This window comes from Pteronotus mesoamericanus, unplaced genomic scaffold, assembly GCF_021234165.1.
Source record: "Pteronotus mesoamericanus isolate MK-2021 breed Mesoamerican mustached bat unplaced genomic scaffold, CSHL_Meso_final scaffold_1066, whole genome shotgun sequence".
Classification (NCBI taxonomy): domain Eukaryota; kingdom Metazoa; phylum Chordata; class Mammalia; order Chiroptera; family Mormoopidae; genus Pteronotus; species Pteronotus mesoamericanus.
Window position 1 is genome coordinate 1395593 of NW_026555299.1, and position 16323 is coordinate 1411915.

Below are 16323 nucleotides of genomic sequence, written 5' to 3' on the forward strand. Positions count from 1 at the left end.
AAAAGGAGGGGAGGGAGAGTAAAGTTACCTTCCTTAGGTCTGGTTCCTTTTAAACCACAAAGTCTAAAGACCTCAGCTGAAGGTCCTGGACCAAGACGGCAGCCATGCGGCACCCATGCTTACTCCCCTGCCCGGCGCCTGCGACGGGCATCCCGGCTTCACACTTCCCCTCTGAGCTCAGGGGTGACCCCTCTCAACACAACCCTCCCAACAGTCACCAATTGATTAGCATGTCACACCAGGTGAAAATCGCTGTCACCCATACCTGTCACAGGCTATAGTGCCTAGTTCCCCGAGTAATATACATGCACCCCTCAGGAATAGCAATAGGCATGGACAGATAAATTAGGTGAAAATAAATAAGGATCTAAGTGACCTAAATAACAAGGGAAACGGCGCACCTTATGAATATATCTCCCTTCTCATCCAGCAGTGGTACCACCTCCGCCTAAGTGGCCCATGAACAGCTCGGGGAGCGTTGAGGCTCACAGATAGTCACTTTTATTGAGAGCTGTAGTTTTAGGAACAAACCACAAAAATAACTCGTCCCCTGGGTTGGTTTCTGTGACCTTACAATGAGGAGCCTAGGATGCGGGTGGCCCCCTAACTTCCCGACCGATCAATGACCTTCTGTATCCACTTCTTCAGGCGGAACACGTGTGTGTAGAAGCCATATTTTCCATCCCTGTCACAGCCTTCGCCCCACGAGACGATGCCCATTTGATACCAGCGGTGATTAAAGGGGCTCTGAGGAAGAAACACGGGGTTTCCCACAGTCAGGTCCAAGGCGGTGTCAGCATCACCCTATCAGGCAACTGCTTCTGAACTCTGGGGTCCCTCCTTACCCACCCCCAAGAACATCTACCCACCAGCTCTGGTCTTTAGAAAAGCTAGCTTACCTTCATGACAAAGGGTCCCCCACTGTCACCTTCACAAGCATCCCCTCGTTTCCCTTCACTGGGCTTGTAACCTTGAGAGAGAACAGCAGTGCTCAGGGGCGGGGCTCACACGCCAGCCCCTTCAAGAGACGGACCAGGCAAGTGTTCACTCGACTCCTCTGGCCCCCGACTCTCCTCTCCATGCCCCCCACACCAATTCTTTTGCAAACCTTGTCAGCTCCCCTCTCAACATATGTCCCAAATCCAGCCCCTTCCCCTGGTCACATCACGTGCACTTCTACCTGGAACTAATTCTGCTTTTGCCCCAGCTGCAATCAACTCTCTATCCAACAGGCAGAAGGACTTAACTATGTTAGACTTACAGGTAGCTGAGGACAACGGGGGCTGCTTTTGTCCAAACCTCCCCACGTAGTCTCCACAAACCATGCAGAAGAACATGAACAACAAAAGCTACACCAAAAAACCACACCTTCAATATCCCTAGAATACAGAGAACACCCAAACTTCAAATCAACTTAACATATCTAACTGTATGCCAAATCTTAAAACTTACGTGGAGTTGAGGATGGGAATATACCGACTTAGATTTTTTTTTTAAAAAATCAAGTGCAATTGAGATATAAACCCAATTGAAATATAAACCCTTGTAAATAACCCCAAATCTACAAAATGAATAGATGAAAGAGATCCACACAAAAATACTATGGGGAGACAAAAAAATAAGAAAACACCTCAGCTAACAAAAATTCTCCCCCAAATCAGAACCTGAAACAGAGGAAAACTGGAACTGATTTAATTTCCTTAAGCAAAATTTTGGAACATGACAAAACACCTTGACTCAGAAATTCAAAAATGTAAAATAAATGGACAAAACAATAAGAAAAAATGCAAAACAAACAGTGTTTGAAATAGAACTCAGTCCAAAGAAGAAATTTGAGTCCCTCAAGAAGAATAATGAAAGAATGAAAAAGAACTAATATTTACAATACCCAACAAAACTTCAAAGAAATACAAGAAGACTGAACGCAGAGGCTGAAAAGGCCCCTGGGCACCCGGCACGCCAACCCGAAGTGCTGAGCTCTAAGACATGTCCTAGCAAAACTGTTCGACTGCAAAGACAAAGGGAAACCATCAAGGCCTCCAACTAGAAAAACCAAATACTTTACCAGGTCCAAAGAATTACATTGACATCAGACTTCTCAAAAACAACATACAAAGCCAGCAACAATCAAGCTATATTTTCAGAAAATTCAAGGAAGGAAAATGTGAGCCATGGATTTTGCATGCTACCAAGCTGACTGCCAGGTGTCCAGGCTACAGAAAAACAATTGTATAAGAACTCAGGAAATTCTACTACGCTCAAAACTCTTCTTGAGGAATCTACTAGCAGACAAGTTTCATCCAACCGAGATGAATGCTTCAGCAAAAGGTCTAACTATTCTGCAAGTAGGAAAAAAATGCAGCTAAAAATGAGAGAAGAAAAGGGAAAGTAAACTCACTGAGTGTTCGGAGCCAATAGGTGGGGGTTACAATTACAAGATTACAAAAGAAAAGGAACTAAGGGCATTTCGAAAAGGTGTAAGTCCAAAAATAATCAGTAGAACAAAATTGTAACCATCCTAAACATATATATTCTTTTTAAAAGAAAAGATCACATAGGGAAAAACACAGCAAATGAAACATAATACACATAAATATTACAAAATAATGAGCTAATGCTAATTCAATCATATCTATGTATAAATGGACTTATTACAAAAGAAAAAGTTTTTAAATTGACTCACAGAGCAAGACTCAACTATGCTATACATATAACAAACAATGATTCATAAAGGCTAAAATTAAAGAGATGGGCCAATGTATATCAGGCCAGTGGAAACAAAATAAAAAAGGACAGGGATAGTAATCCTAAAATTGAAAACAAAGGAGGACATATTTAAAGCTAAAAAGCCACAATTTACAATGAATAAATAACAGTTATTATCTGCACCAAATAACACAGCAAATACATTTATAAAGTAAAAAAAAAGACTATAAGCAATGCAAGGAGACAAATGCATTAATAATAGAATTTAACACACCAAACTCAGCACAAAACAGAGCAAATGAACTGCAAATAAATAAAGATCTAAATGATCTAAATAACAAGTGACAAGGTACAATTACAACTATATATTAAACAACATGTGCATAAGCAAACACACCTACACACCTCAAACACATATGTAACATTTATAGAAATTAACCCAATGGATGTCTCAGAAGAAATCAGTTCCATAAAGAAGAACTATTACAAACAGTTCTCTCAGATTGTAATGCATCAAAACTCAAAATTTTTAACAAAATCAAAATATAAAAGGCTCCTCCCATCAGGGAATTTAAAAACCACCTATTAAACAATTCTTGGGTGAAAGAAATAGGAACTGAAATTACAGAATTCATAAAAAATTGCCCCTGGCTGGTGTGGCTCAGTGGATTGAGCACCAACCTGCAAACCAAAAGGTCACTGGTTCGATTCCCTGTCAGGGCACATGCCTGGGTTGCAGGGCAGATCTCCAGTTGGGGCTTGTGAGAGGCAATCGATTGATGTATCTCTCACATGTTGATGTTTCTCTCCCTCTCTTACTCCCTCCCTTACCCTATTTTTAAAAATAAATAAATAAAATCTTTATAAATATGCCTTTAAAAACGTTTTTAAAATAACAAATATTACATAGTGTCTTCTATAACGAAGGAAAATATACAGCCCTACTCAGTAAAAATTAAACTTCAAAAATAAAATAACCAGCCCTGACTGGTGTGGCAGTGGATTGAGCACCGGCCTGTGGACCAAAGAAGGTCGCTGGTCTGATTCTCAGTCAGGGCGCAGGCCTGGGTGGCGGGCCAGGTCCCCCACTGGGGCCACGAGAGAGACCACCAGTCACTGTTTCCTCTCACACATCCCATTTCTCTCCCTTCCTTTCTGCCTCTTCCCCTCTCTTTAAAAATAAAGAAATAAAATCCTTTTTAAAATATAAATTAATTAACCAAAGTGTCATCTCAAAAAGTAAGAGAACAAAGTAAACCCAAAAAAGCATAAGAAAAATTTTGAAAAGGTAAAAGCAGAAATTAATGAAAATTGAAAAATAAGCCGAATCAAGAAGTCAAATTCCTAGGTAGCTTTTGTTTATTTTTGCCACCACTAGCTAATTTACTCAATAAAAATATAAATATATAAAATAAGGTACCAAGGAGAAAAAGTCCTAGTACATTGCAGCACCACAGAAAGGCATAACATAGACCTGAACAAATGGGACATTTCTTGTCCTTGGATAAAATGGCTCAACAGCAAAGAGATGCCAGTTCTTTCTAAATTAATTTCTAAATTTAACATAATCCCAATAAAAACACCAACCATCCTTTTTATGAAGCTAGACAAGTTCATACCAAAGTTCACATGAAAAAACAAATAAGCAAGAATTTCCAGGAAAACTCTGGGAAAGAAAAACTATGAGACAAGCCCTACCAGATGTTAAAAAATACTCTAAAGCCGCCAGAATTAAAACAAGACAGCATTTTAATATAATGAACAATAGACCAGGAGAACCAAATAGAATGCCTTCAAATACAAATAGTCTGAAGTACCCATAGAAATCTAGTATGTGATGAAGGCAATTTCAAAGATAGAATTTTTAATAAATGTTGTGGACAGCTGGTAAACCATTTGGAAAAAGATCAATTCGTCCCATACCTTGCATCATACACAGCACGAAGTCCAAATGACTCACAGATCTAAGTGTAGAGAAATGAAACCAAGTACTGGAAGAAAACATGTGAATTTCTCTACCACCTGAGCATAAGAAAGGATTTTCTAACTCTGTTAATAAATATTACTACATAAAAAATTTTGAGTGGCAAAAGTTACAAAGATTAAAAAACGAACAAAGTGGGAGAAAATATTTGCAACATATATCACAAATAAAGGCCTAATATCACTAACAGGTAAAGAACTCTTAAAAATTGGTGGGAAAGGGACAAAAGCGGGCCCCAAAAATGAAAAGATAATTCACAAAAAATGATATAAAAATGGTCATTAAACATATGAAAAGATGTTTAAGTGGAAACACTCTAAATGCCCATGTGCAGGAAATAGTTGAGTAAACTATGGGCACATCCACGTAACAGAGTATAAAACATTTTTAATAGCCACATTAAAGAATGACGAAAAACTCTGTAGCCAATATGGAGTGAATTTCCAGGCTACATAAAGCGAGAGGGAAAAAAAAAAAAAAGCAAAGTACAGGAGATGATCTATAGTCTGCTACCCTATGTGTAAGAAAAGGAAATAAGAAAATACACATGTGTCTGCTCATTTGTGCAAAAGGGAACACAGGAAGAATAAGCCATGAACCACGGAGACAGGCTGCTGCAGGGCCTGGGGAGGTGGGGCAGGAAGGGGGTGGGGCCAGGACAGAGGGGAAGGGTAGTGTCAGATGTCCGAGCACCTGTTTCAAAATCTCTGAGTTTTAGAACCACGTGGATACTCCAAAGGTAAACAACTAAAAACAACAAAGGGGGGAGGGGGACCCCAAATTAAACACAAGTTTAAATAACTAACACAGAGTTTGGGGTGGGGTCGGGGGTAGGGAAGAACGAACCCAAGTTACTTTCGAAAACAGTATTTCTAAGGAGAGAAACAGCTGAAGAGATGCTGAACTCCAGTTAGTAGGACTGTTTGTCACAGCTATGGGCAAATTAGCTCTGAAACTGTGTATTCTAGTATTGATCAAATTAAGTAAATATGTTATGGACGATGGGAGTCAGGTTTCTCACTGTCAACAGAGTTTTCAACGTGGAAAAGTAGAAATTAACTCTAGTGGATTGCAAGGAGAGGCTTCAGTCAGAACTCATGGTTTTAGACAGACAGACAGGCAGACAGACTGCTAGCTAGAAAGAAAAAATAGATATAGATGCTGGTGTGCATAGTACATATTTCTGGTGTTTCCTGCTGAGAGAGCCCAGACACAATGACAACACAGTGGCAACATGCACGCCTACCTCCCAGATCTTGGTGTCTAAATACCAATCTCCACTGGAAGGAAAGGAGGATGACAGTGAGAAGGCTGGCAGAGGCAGATGCCACCTTAACCAAGAGGTCAGAGTTAGTGTCACCAGCTATGAGACATAAGGACATCATGTGCCTACTAATGGGACACACTGAGGACTCAATGTCACGTAGCCTGAATCTGATCACCAGGAAACCTTAGCCAAACCCACTGGAGGGCCAATCTGCAGATTCACCGGCCTGTACTCGACAGGTATGTCAAGGTCATGGAAGACAGAGATGGACAATTAAATACAGTGGAAATCCTGCATTGGATCCCAGATGAGAAATACATTTTTTGTCTTTTGCTATAAGAGACATTGGCAAGTAGGACAGTGGAAAACATTTGAATAGCATCTATGGATGAGACAATGGTATTATATCATTCATTTTCTGATTTAGTAATTATATTGCAGTTATGTAAAAGGACATCCTTGTCTCTGGGAAATACTCAGTTAGATGGGTAAAAAGGCACCCTGTGTACAATTTCCTCTCAAAGAGGGGGTGGCAGAATCTCATTGATGCTATACAGGAATTCTTTGTATTATTTCTGCAACTTTTCTGTAAGTCTGAAATTCCACTAAAATGTAAAACATTTTTAAGTCAAGCTAGACCATTTATTCACCTGTCCCAAACCCTCCAGTGACTTCTTACCACATTAAGCCAGAGCTCTTCCAGGCCCTAAGGGGAGCGCCCACCTCTGCCTGCCCGCCTCCCTCCCCTCACCCACTGCTGTCCTGCCTGTGTTTACTTCTGAACTCCAGCCACTCAGGCCTCCCTGCCTGTCCTCAGACACACCACGCACGCCTCCGCCTCGGGGCCTTTGCGCCTGCTGCCCCCCCAGCCTGCAGGGCACCTCCCCCGGACTGGCTCACTCCTTCACTGCTTCCAGCCTCTGCTCAGATGCTACCCCCAAGAGGGCTCCCCTAGCCTTCTGCCACCTCTCTGTTTAGAAGAGCGGCCTGACCTATCTCTCTCCCCCTTACTTTACCCTGCTCCTTTTTTCTTCCTAGCAGGGGCTGCTACTCTAGGCCTGTTGCCAGACACTCGCTCCTTCTAGGGAAGAAACTCCTTAAGACACAGGCATTGTCTGTTTGAGTCCTTGTTGTGCACCCTGGATACCGCGTGGGTCGCAGCGGGCGGAGAGGTATGTGCTGAAGGGCTGAGCAAGTGAATGGCTTTTTCTCCCCCCTCTGGTGGGTTCTTGCTGCTCTCTGGGCTCACACATACTGACAACTTAACCAGGCAGCGGCAGCACGCCTAAGGCTCTGTGCACACCCACTGAACCAAGCTTCATGCAACCTTCTGGCAGAGAGGCTTTGATCTCCATTTTATAGGGGAAGAAACTGAGCACCCAAGAAGCTAAGCGACTTTGCCAAAAGTTATACAGCTTGTCAATGACTGGAGCCAGGACTTGAACAGGCCTGTGCTCTGAATGCGTCTCACTCCCCCACGCCTAGGACTCTGATGTTCCCTCCCGCCCAGCCACCCCCAGGGACTTGCCAGCGCAGAACATGTTGTCGGTGATGCGGATGCGGGTGGAGGCCTTGCAGACGGGACGCTCCACGATGGGCACGTTCACCACCTGCAGGACGTCCGGCTGCACCTCGGAGGGGCTGGCAGTCCACATCTCCTTCAGGTTCCCCCAGCCAGTCACCCGCCCTTTGCTTCCAGCCTGGATCAGCCTTTGGGGACGGGAGACAGACCTGGTGAGAGCAAACCCCTCCGGGAGCCTCTGGCCCCAACACCGTCCCTGAGACGAATCTCAAATGCCAGTGCGGAAACTGAGGCCTGGGAAAGGGAAGGACCGCCTGCGAGGCCGGCTTCTCAGCCCCCTGGCTGCCGACCTGGATGCCGTCTGCTTGTCGGGCAGGCACACGGGGTGGATGTGGTTGCTGAAGGTGATGGGCTTCCTGAGCTTCAGCAGGGCAATGTCGCGGTCCAGGGTGTCCCTCCAGTTGTACCTGGGGTGGATGTAGATCTTTTCCAGCATGGAGATCTTTTCGATGCCTCGCTCATACCTGCGCAGACCCCAGCAGAGAAATGGAGAAGCCATAAGCCACTCAGTAAAAGGCCGCGGTTCCCTGAGGAAGGAAACTGCCTGCCCTCAGGTCTGGGAGCCGGGCGACCAGCAGTCCATTAGCAAGGTGACAGTTGGCAGCTCCCTGGTCGCTTCTTCCTGGACTGAGGCTGCACAGGGCTTGGCTGTCGAACAGCCTCTGCAGGTAGGGGAGCGGAGCAGGCTGTAGGCTCTGGTCCAGTGAGCCTCTTTCCGGAAGTCACCCCTGGGCTGTGCCCCAGTGTCTGCCGGGGAGCTAAGGGCAGGCCGGGGTTTCGCTCTCTGCAAAGTCGCAGTTTCTCTGACTCCAGCTCCAAGCCCAGGTCAGGGCGTGGCCACACGGACTCTGCAGCAGAGGCTGCTGGGTTTTCCACTGTGAGAGATGTACAGACGTGGCTCACGCGCCCCAGAGCACGGGAGCCCCACACCGTCCCTCCAGGGGGCTGAGACCCCCGCCAGACACCCCTGGGCCCCCAGTTCTGTACCTGGTGCGGGAGTGCTTGCCAATGCGCACCAGAAGGTCATTCTCAGTGAAGTTCTTGTCCCAAGGTGGGTACAGGAGACAGTGCGCAGCAGTGAGGACCCAGCGGTCACTGATGAGGCTGGCTCCACACAGCAGCTCCTGGGGACTCTTCCGGAAAAGCATCACCTGCCTGGGGGGAGAACAAGAAGCGTTGGAGTGGGGGCGCTGCCCCCCACCAGCCCTAGCAGCAGAAAGGCCCATTTTAAAGAACTCACTGGACAGGACTGTCTGCTGGGCCCAGGCCTCAGCCTGACCTGGCCACTTTCAGCGACCCGGGCCCCCTGCGTGTCCACCCCTCCCCAGCTTTTTCTAATCCAGAGTAGCACTGTGTAACCCACCTCTGGGGTCCAGTCCACAGCAGGACTGGACCCCAGCTCTACTGACCCCGGAGCTGTCCATCGGCAGTGCCACTCACACTCCCTGGCCTCGGCTATGCCTTCGGCGTATGAGAAGTAACAAACCCAATCTCAAAAGGCTGCTGCGAGGCTCGAGGAGGTGCTGGAGCTGGGCTCTCATCATCGGTGAGCCCAGGCCTGTGAGGGGAGAGAAGTCTCTCGGGGCTGGGGGCTGGCTGGGGGCTCCAGCCAGAGTGAAGGGAGTGGGGGTCAGGGACCCACCAGGGTGCCAGGCCTATCTCTGCGTCCCAACCATGCACGATGCGCCCAGGGATGTAGGACTCTAGAAGCTCTGCCTCCGTTTTGTCCTCCTTCGACATCTTCTCGAACAGCGGCCGCAGCCCACAGTCTGTAGAGCAAGCCGGCGGTGAGGGACCGGGCGGAGCGCAGGCCAGGCCAGGCCAGGCCTCGCGGCCTCGCGCCACCTGCCGGTCACCTCACCTGCCTCCCCAGCGCCGAAGGTCCTCTCATTGAAAAAGGGCTGGAACTCCTCAACAGTGGTGCGTCCCTGGATGGCCACGTCCGAGTCCAGCCCATCATCTGTCACCTCTTCCACGGGCTCCTCTGCAGGGACCCACGCAGCAGCTGCGACAGGACCCGACCGCCTCTCACCCACCCGCAGACCCCCCTAAGCCTCGGGCCGGCCTCGCCGACGGTCTGTGTAGAGGCTAAGAGCGCAGGCGCGCCTGGGTTACTAGGCACCTTCTTAACCTCGGAGCTTTACAGTACTCAGCTGTGAAGTAGGGGCGGACCCTTCCCACCTGGGTGATGGAGGGCCGGAAGGAGCACGCACTCGCTCACGCACGAGGGAACCTTAGACTAGGGCAGGCTGTTCCGGTTAGTCCCTCCAGGCTCTGGGCCGGACTCGGCCGCGGCCCTGGCCTCTCACCACAATAGTCCAGGTCGCAGTACTCGAAGCTGCCAGGCTTCCCGCTGACGTAGCACCATGCGCCCTCCTCGTCCCCGTCTAGGTTGCGACAGAAGTTCTCCACCAGCGGCACCGCCGCCATGCTGGAGTCCAGGTTCTTGCTCAGGGCCTTGACCTGCTCGTTGGCCCAGGCCAGGCAGGGGGACCCTTGTGAGGTCACCGCCAGGCGACCCTCGTAATACCGGCCACGCTCAGGGACACACTGGTCTGATGGAAGTGACAGCTTCACTGAGGAGTCTTGGGAGCGTGGCATCAGCTCCACAGTGACCTCCCCTTTGCCTGGTGGGTGAGGAGGCAAAGGAGCAGAGTGGGTGGGACCACACGTGGAGCCAGTCAGGATCTGAATCCCTGCCTTGCGGTGAGGTAGCCACCTGTCTGTGCTTCAGTTTTTTGCCTGGGGAAGGGGTCACTGATGCTGTTCTTGCAGGCTTGTTGAGAGGTTTAAACGAAACGAACGCCGTTGATGTCTGGTGCCTCATAAACCAGAGACTGTAACCGGGTCTCACCTCCTGTAACCCATTAGGGGTTGTCTGTAATCTGCTGGTAGTGGCTGCCTGGAGCTTTTAAGGAAGTGCTCCGTGTTTTCACAGGGGCACAGAGGGAAATACAGCTGGGATGACTAAGGATCTCTACGTGGGGCAGTAGCTCAGTTTTCAGCATGCTCTCTCCAGCTCTTGACCTTGACCCTGTGGTTCCTCTGGCCAATGGGCCGTGGGCAGAACCAACTTCCAGTTCTAAGCCTAGGCCTGAAGACACATTGTGCAGTTCTGCTCCCTGGTTTGCATGCCGGCCACCGCCATGGGAGGATGGCGCCTTTCGGCCACGGTCCCAGGGTGAGCATGTGCGGAGCAGACCTGGACCCAGCCTGGCTACATCATGGACCCCACACACAGGTGAACGGAGCCACCCCAGCTGTTGAGAAATAAGTGGGGTTTTTTGTGTTGTTTTTTTTATGTATGCTCCTGAGCTTGTGTGGCTGTTTGTGATTTTGTGGGTTTTGCAGCATTATTGTGGCTATAGCTAACTGATGCATCACAGGAAATAATAATGACAGAATCTTGCAAGACTGGACTGGATGAGGCTCGCTCTGTGGTGCTCAGAAAAGAGCACGTGGACTGAAATGGCTGGGGAGAGCTTCAGGAGGAGAGGGTGCCTCGAGCAGCAAGGAGGGTATATCTGGAATGAGCCACAGCCTGGCTCATAAGGAAGTAAAGACGGGAGGGAGGGAGGGAAGAGGCTGTAAACCAACGCTCTCTGGCCTCTTGACTTCTCTGACCAACAGGCCCAAATCTGTTGCAAATGACCAACCCCCCCCCCTCGCCCCGCCCCGCTTGAAGGCAGTCAGGGTCTTGGTTCCTGTCCCCGGCTGCCGGGCCCCATGGCGCCCCCTTGGCCTTGTCCCTGGCCCTGGACCGCCTGACCGCCCCCCTACTCACCACAGACGGGGATGCTGCACTCCTCCCTCCGCACGGTGGGGTCCAAAGTGTAGCACCAGGGCCCGGTGGTGCTGCCGTCTGGGTTGCGGCAGAAATTCTCCTGCAGGTCGGCCCCGGGGTGGGTGGTGGAGTTGATTCTGGAAAAGGCAATTGCTCGGGGGGAGGCTGTGCCCCGCCACTCCCGACGCCCGTGCCTCTGTGCGCCCCACTCTCAGCCCGCTGGCAGATGGGCCTGCCCATCACTCACTCAGGCTTATGTGGGTAACGACTCCTCCACAGCTGGCACTGGAGGCCTGACCGGGTATAACTCTCGTTCCCTCGGTAGTTCATACCCAGGCCTTCGGCACAGTTACCTGCAGAGATCCCGGTCCAGTTTTCTTATCCTGAGGATTCGTCTTCCCTCTCTCTTAACAAAGCGCTGTCTATCTGCCCCCTCCAAGCTCCCACCGGCTCATGACCCTTAACTCGAATTTACTCTGCACCTTCTGTGCACTCAGCAGTTCCCCAATCCCTTTAACAGCTGTCACTGAATATTTGCTGAGTGCCCACCCTGTGACAACCCTCTGACAGGCACTGTGCCAGGACACAGTGATGCATAAGACAGTCCTAGTAGAGGCAGGTCCCTGCCCTCCTGGAGCTTATGTTGAGTGGTGCCTCATGGCCAGCAGGGTGAACCTGGCCCCGGTCTACCTGTCCTGTCATCTTAGCTCATCACGCCTCAGGGCCTTCGCACATGCCATTTTCTTCGTCTGGACGTACTCTCCTATTTGTTCATCAGCATGACCCACAAATCCAGATACAACTCTGCTTCCTTTAGGCAGCTGTCCCTGACCCTGTCAGCAAACTAAAGGCTCCTTTTTCTCGCCTTCTCAGAACTTTTCCAGCAGCCACTTTGATGTTTTATGTTTTTTGTTTTCCTATGAGAGTGTGAGCTCCTTGATTCTCTTAAAACCCCCACCACTGGACTTAGTGCTGGTCACAATAGCAGGGGTTTAATGAGATGTCTGTTGAATAAGTTATTTAACAAATGAAAGTATGGCCAGTAATTAAAGAGTTCCATGTTATGAAGTCTACTGTCCCACTAGCAGTGTATTCAGAAGGCTCAGTGAGGCATTTAAACCAATCCTTGAAAGACAGGGAGGTTTCAATGGGTAGTATGGCTGCTCCAGGGGAAGGCGGCAATGTAAGCAAGGGCCAGGAAGTCGAAGCATCTTGGCAAGCTTCAGGGAGTTCAGCCGGGGGTCCGGGCTCATGGATGGTGCAATGGGAGATACGGCTAGAAGGGGAGATGAAGCCTAGAACCTGAGAAGGTCGCCAGGCTGAGAAGCTGGTGCTTTGTTGTGGAAGCAATGGGAAGCCAGTCATGGGTTTGGGGAATGAGTGTGAGATCATCGGAGCTCTGCCCTGGGGACATCGGGAAGCCAGACATAGACAGGGGCCCAGACGACAGTGAGACCTTAAACATTAATTCACTATCCATTCATTCATTTGTTCCCCAACATGAATCGTCTTACTGGCTGCCAGGCACTGAGCCAGGTGCACAGATACGTCCTTGAGCGCAGGAGCAGAAGGGCAGTGTCAGAAGCTGGGGGCTGCCACCGCTGGGCCATCCCTGCTCCGCTCTTCTCCCTGGCGGTCCCCCTCGTCTCCTGCCCCCCCAACCCCACGTCAGTTTCTCACCTTCCAGACATTCATCAAGCTTTTCTCGAGATTTCTTCACCGACTCACAAGCTGGAAAAGACCCAGAAACACCTTTGGGATCAGAGTAGGGACAGGGTAGGCTCAAGTAAAGGGTGGGGCAAGCTCCAGAAACAGAGTGATGGACAGACAGACGGATGAAAGGGAAGAGGCATGGGTGGGGGTTGGCTGAATGATGGGCCAGGCTCTCTGAAGAACATCTTCGCCTGGGTCCCCGGGCCCCCCGCCCCTCCTGAAGCAGGCCTTTCCCAGCGCTCACCTGTGTACTTGGCCCAGAACGCATCCTGAAAGACAAGGGCTGAGCGTGAGGCTGTGGCAGGCCCCTGCTGTGTTTGGTGTCTTAGTAATGTTGTGTCTTCTCCTTACACTTTCCTCCTTTCCTTACCCTGGGCGCACAGGGGCAGGCTCTGGGAGGTCAATGGGAGAGTTCCCTGCTTTTGTTTCCAAAAGCTCCAGCCCATTGAGGAGAAAGGGATTTGAGGAGAGCGGAGCTCCCGGCCCCCCGGCGGAGACTGAAAGGGATTCCCTTGGGCAGGCGGACCGGAGAAGAAGGGGCGAGGGGCCCAGGCAGAGCCCCAAGGAAGGGAAAGGCTGTAAGGGCTCCCAGCCTCACCAGAGTCCCACACCCAAGGGCAGCACAGGGGTAGCGGAGAAGCTGAGGCTGAGAGGCCATGGGGGCCAGCCCTCCAGAGAGCCCAATCCAGTCACATGTCTAAACACGGAGAGGCCCCCTGATGTCCTGGAGCCTCAGTGGGCCCTGGGACCAGGCATCTGGATCTCCAAGAAGAGAGGCGTTGCTCATCTTGGCCGCCCAGTGAAATGAGGCTCCAAGATGAAACTAAGTCATTAACAAAGAGCTGTGGTGTTCCCTGCTCCTGGCACTGGGGGCCCTGGAGTTGGGCCCGTGGGGGACAGACGCCAGCCCTCACCGTGGCGTCCTGCGACTCCAGGGCCTCGAAGGCCTCCTCGAAGCTGCACTGCTCCTCCAGGCATTCTCGCTCCAGGTTGCCCTTGCGCAGCTCCTCCAGGAAGCCGCTGTTGGCACGTCGGACCCGCTGGAGCAGCGACAGTGCTTGCTGAGGGGCCAGGAACACTGCAGCAGGAGGGGCGTAGGACAGTGGCCTTAGGAAGCCCGGTTGTCTTGGCCGTGGCCATGGTCGGGGCAGGAAGCAGGTCTGGCCTGCCCTGCTGGCTTCCGAGAGGGTATGTCTGGGATGGTGGCAGGCCCCAAAAGGCTGCTAACAGAAGCCCACCAGCTCCCCTCCTTTCATTGGTCACCCGCAGCCCGTTCCCCATATTGCAAGGAAGAAGCAGGCACCATCCGCCCAGCCCTGAGCACCGGCCCACCTGGAGGCTGGCTCTGGGCTCCCTGCTGAGCAAAGGAAGGGACCCCAGCCCATGGGCCCCTCCTCCAGCCCGCCAGCCGGTCCCAGCTTCCAGGCCCCCCCTTACCATGCTGGCTGTGCACAAGGCTACACAGGGCAACCAAGGCCAGGCAGCCGGGTAACCATAGCCCTCGGACGTGCGCCATAGTGTGTTGGCTCCTAGGACTCTGAAGGCTCTTCCTGACCCCTCTGGTTAATGTTAAACCGACATGAAGAAATCAGCTGAAAGGAAGGGGTCAGCAGGTCAGGGCCACGAGGGCAAGAGAGTAGATAGTCCACCCCACCATCAGGGAGGACAGGTCATCCTGGGACCAGGGATGCATGGTCTGGGAGGGAGCCACAAAGGGAAGACCAGGGTAACCACCAACATCCAGCCCTTCCCTCCCTGAGCCATGGGCCCTGTTCAGCAGGGTCACAAGGTCTGCCTGAGGCCCTTTCCAACACATGGTGATGGTCACTTTAATCTGTGTGCCTCAGTGTCCTCATCTGTACAATGGGAATAGTACTTTGATGTGAGGACTAAAGCAGGTTAAGAATGTAAATCCCATGAATGGTAGTAAGTGCTTAATAGTCAGTAGATATGTGGATGTAAACCAATGAGGGGGGTGCAATCACAAGACACAGAAGAGACGAGACAAGGGTGCGCTTAGATGGGTGCTGCCTGCCTTGCCCCAGGACACACCGGGGCAGGAGACGCCAGCACTGCCCCGGCCTCTTAGTGGCCAGGGAGGGTCCGCTTCCTCTCTTGCCCATCACCTCCTCTTTTGCCCATCGGGGGAGCCGTGGAGGTGTGTCTGTGTGCAGCCTGCTCGTTGCCTCGGAGGCGGAGGCAGGGCCAGGGCCGGGGCCTCTTGGGCTTCTGCTCTATTTCCTCTCACCTCCCAGGACCTGCTGCCCCGCTGCGAACAGGAGCCAGCCCAGCTTCCTCGGTCTCCGGGGCAGGGCCCCTCCCTTTCTCTCCATCTGGCTGTCCCCTAGGCCAGACTAGAGCACCTGCTGGTTCCACGCTGCCCCTCGCCCAGCCCTGCTCCCCTCCCTGTCCCACTTCCTGTTTGAAGTCTGCAAGGTAAATATTAGTCCTGGGCCTAATTAGGACAGAGGGACAAAGAGCAGAAACACAGGGAGCACAGGTTCTCGCCTCGCCCTCCCTCAGGTCTGGCCGGCCAGGGGCTGGACTGCAGTCAGTACCTACGGGCTGTCTGGGAAGGTGCCAGTGCAGAGCCGGGGAGAGAGGGGACTGGCAGAGAACTGGGGACCAGGACTCCCACAGGTCTGCTTAATTCCTAGGTGGCCCAGTTCCTACATTTATATTTATATATATTTATAGTACATTCCTCTCTCTCTACCCCTACTCCCCACCCTCTCTCCCTCTCTCTCTCTCTACACACACACACACATACACACACACATTTAAATTGAGGTTTAACCTATATGCAGTAATGCTAAAACAAATCCTAAATGTTAAACTCAAGTTTTGATCCATACGCACTTGTAGCCACCTCCAGACCAAGAGAAAGAACAGTCCCGCCCCCACCTGTCTCCTTTAACTTCACCTACATGGGAGTGTGCAGCAGCATTTACCTGGTCGTGTCTGGCTTCTCTTTCTCAGTATGTTTCTGAGATTCATCTGTGTTGTGTGTGGCAATGGTCGTGTCCTTTCAAGCTGCATGAATATAGCATGTTATTTATCCATTCACCTGGATAAACTGAGGGGCATTTGGATTAGCTTCTAGTTGCCGTGCATTTGGAAAGCTTCCAGTTTTTGGCTCTTACAAATAATGCTCCAAATATCTGTACAAGTTTCACTTCTGTTGGATCCAGGCCCAGGAGTGGGTTTGCTGGGTCAGAAGACAGGCATACGATTTGCTTACGTTGCTATGATGAATGGTTTCGCTGTGTGGTTGCACTGGTTTGTGA

The 16323-nt window shown here is 50.8% G+C and overlaps 1 protein-coding gene across 1 annotated transcript; it reads right to left on the reverse strand.

Moving 5' to 3' along the window:
* Positions 1-485: 485 nt before the first annotated feature.
* F2 (coagulation factor II, thrombin) lies at positions 486-14608 on the reverse strand. Its single transcript, XM_054587062.1, has 14 exons — positions 14474-14608; positions 13951-14114; positions 13281-13305; positions 13004-13054; positions 11571-11676; positions 11324-11460; positions 9849-10166; positions 9401-9523; positions 9182-9308; positions 8527-8694; positions 7830-8003; positions 7486-7667; positions 900-970; positions 486-747 (listed from the first exon to the last, which is right to left on the reverse strand). The coding sequence occupies exons 1-14, from the start codon at positions 14550-14552 to the stop codon at positions 604-606; spliced, it is 1869 nt and encodes a 622-aa protein (XP_054443037.1). The 5' UTR covers positions 14553-14608; the 3' UTR covers positions 486-603.
* Between the last annotated feature and the right edge of the window lie 1715 nt (positions 14609-16323).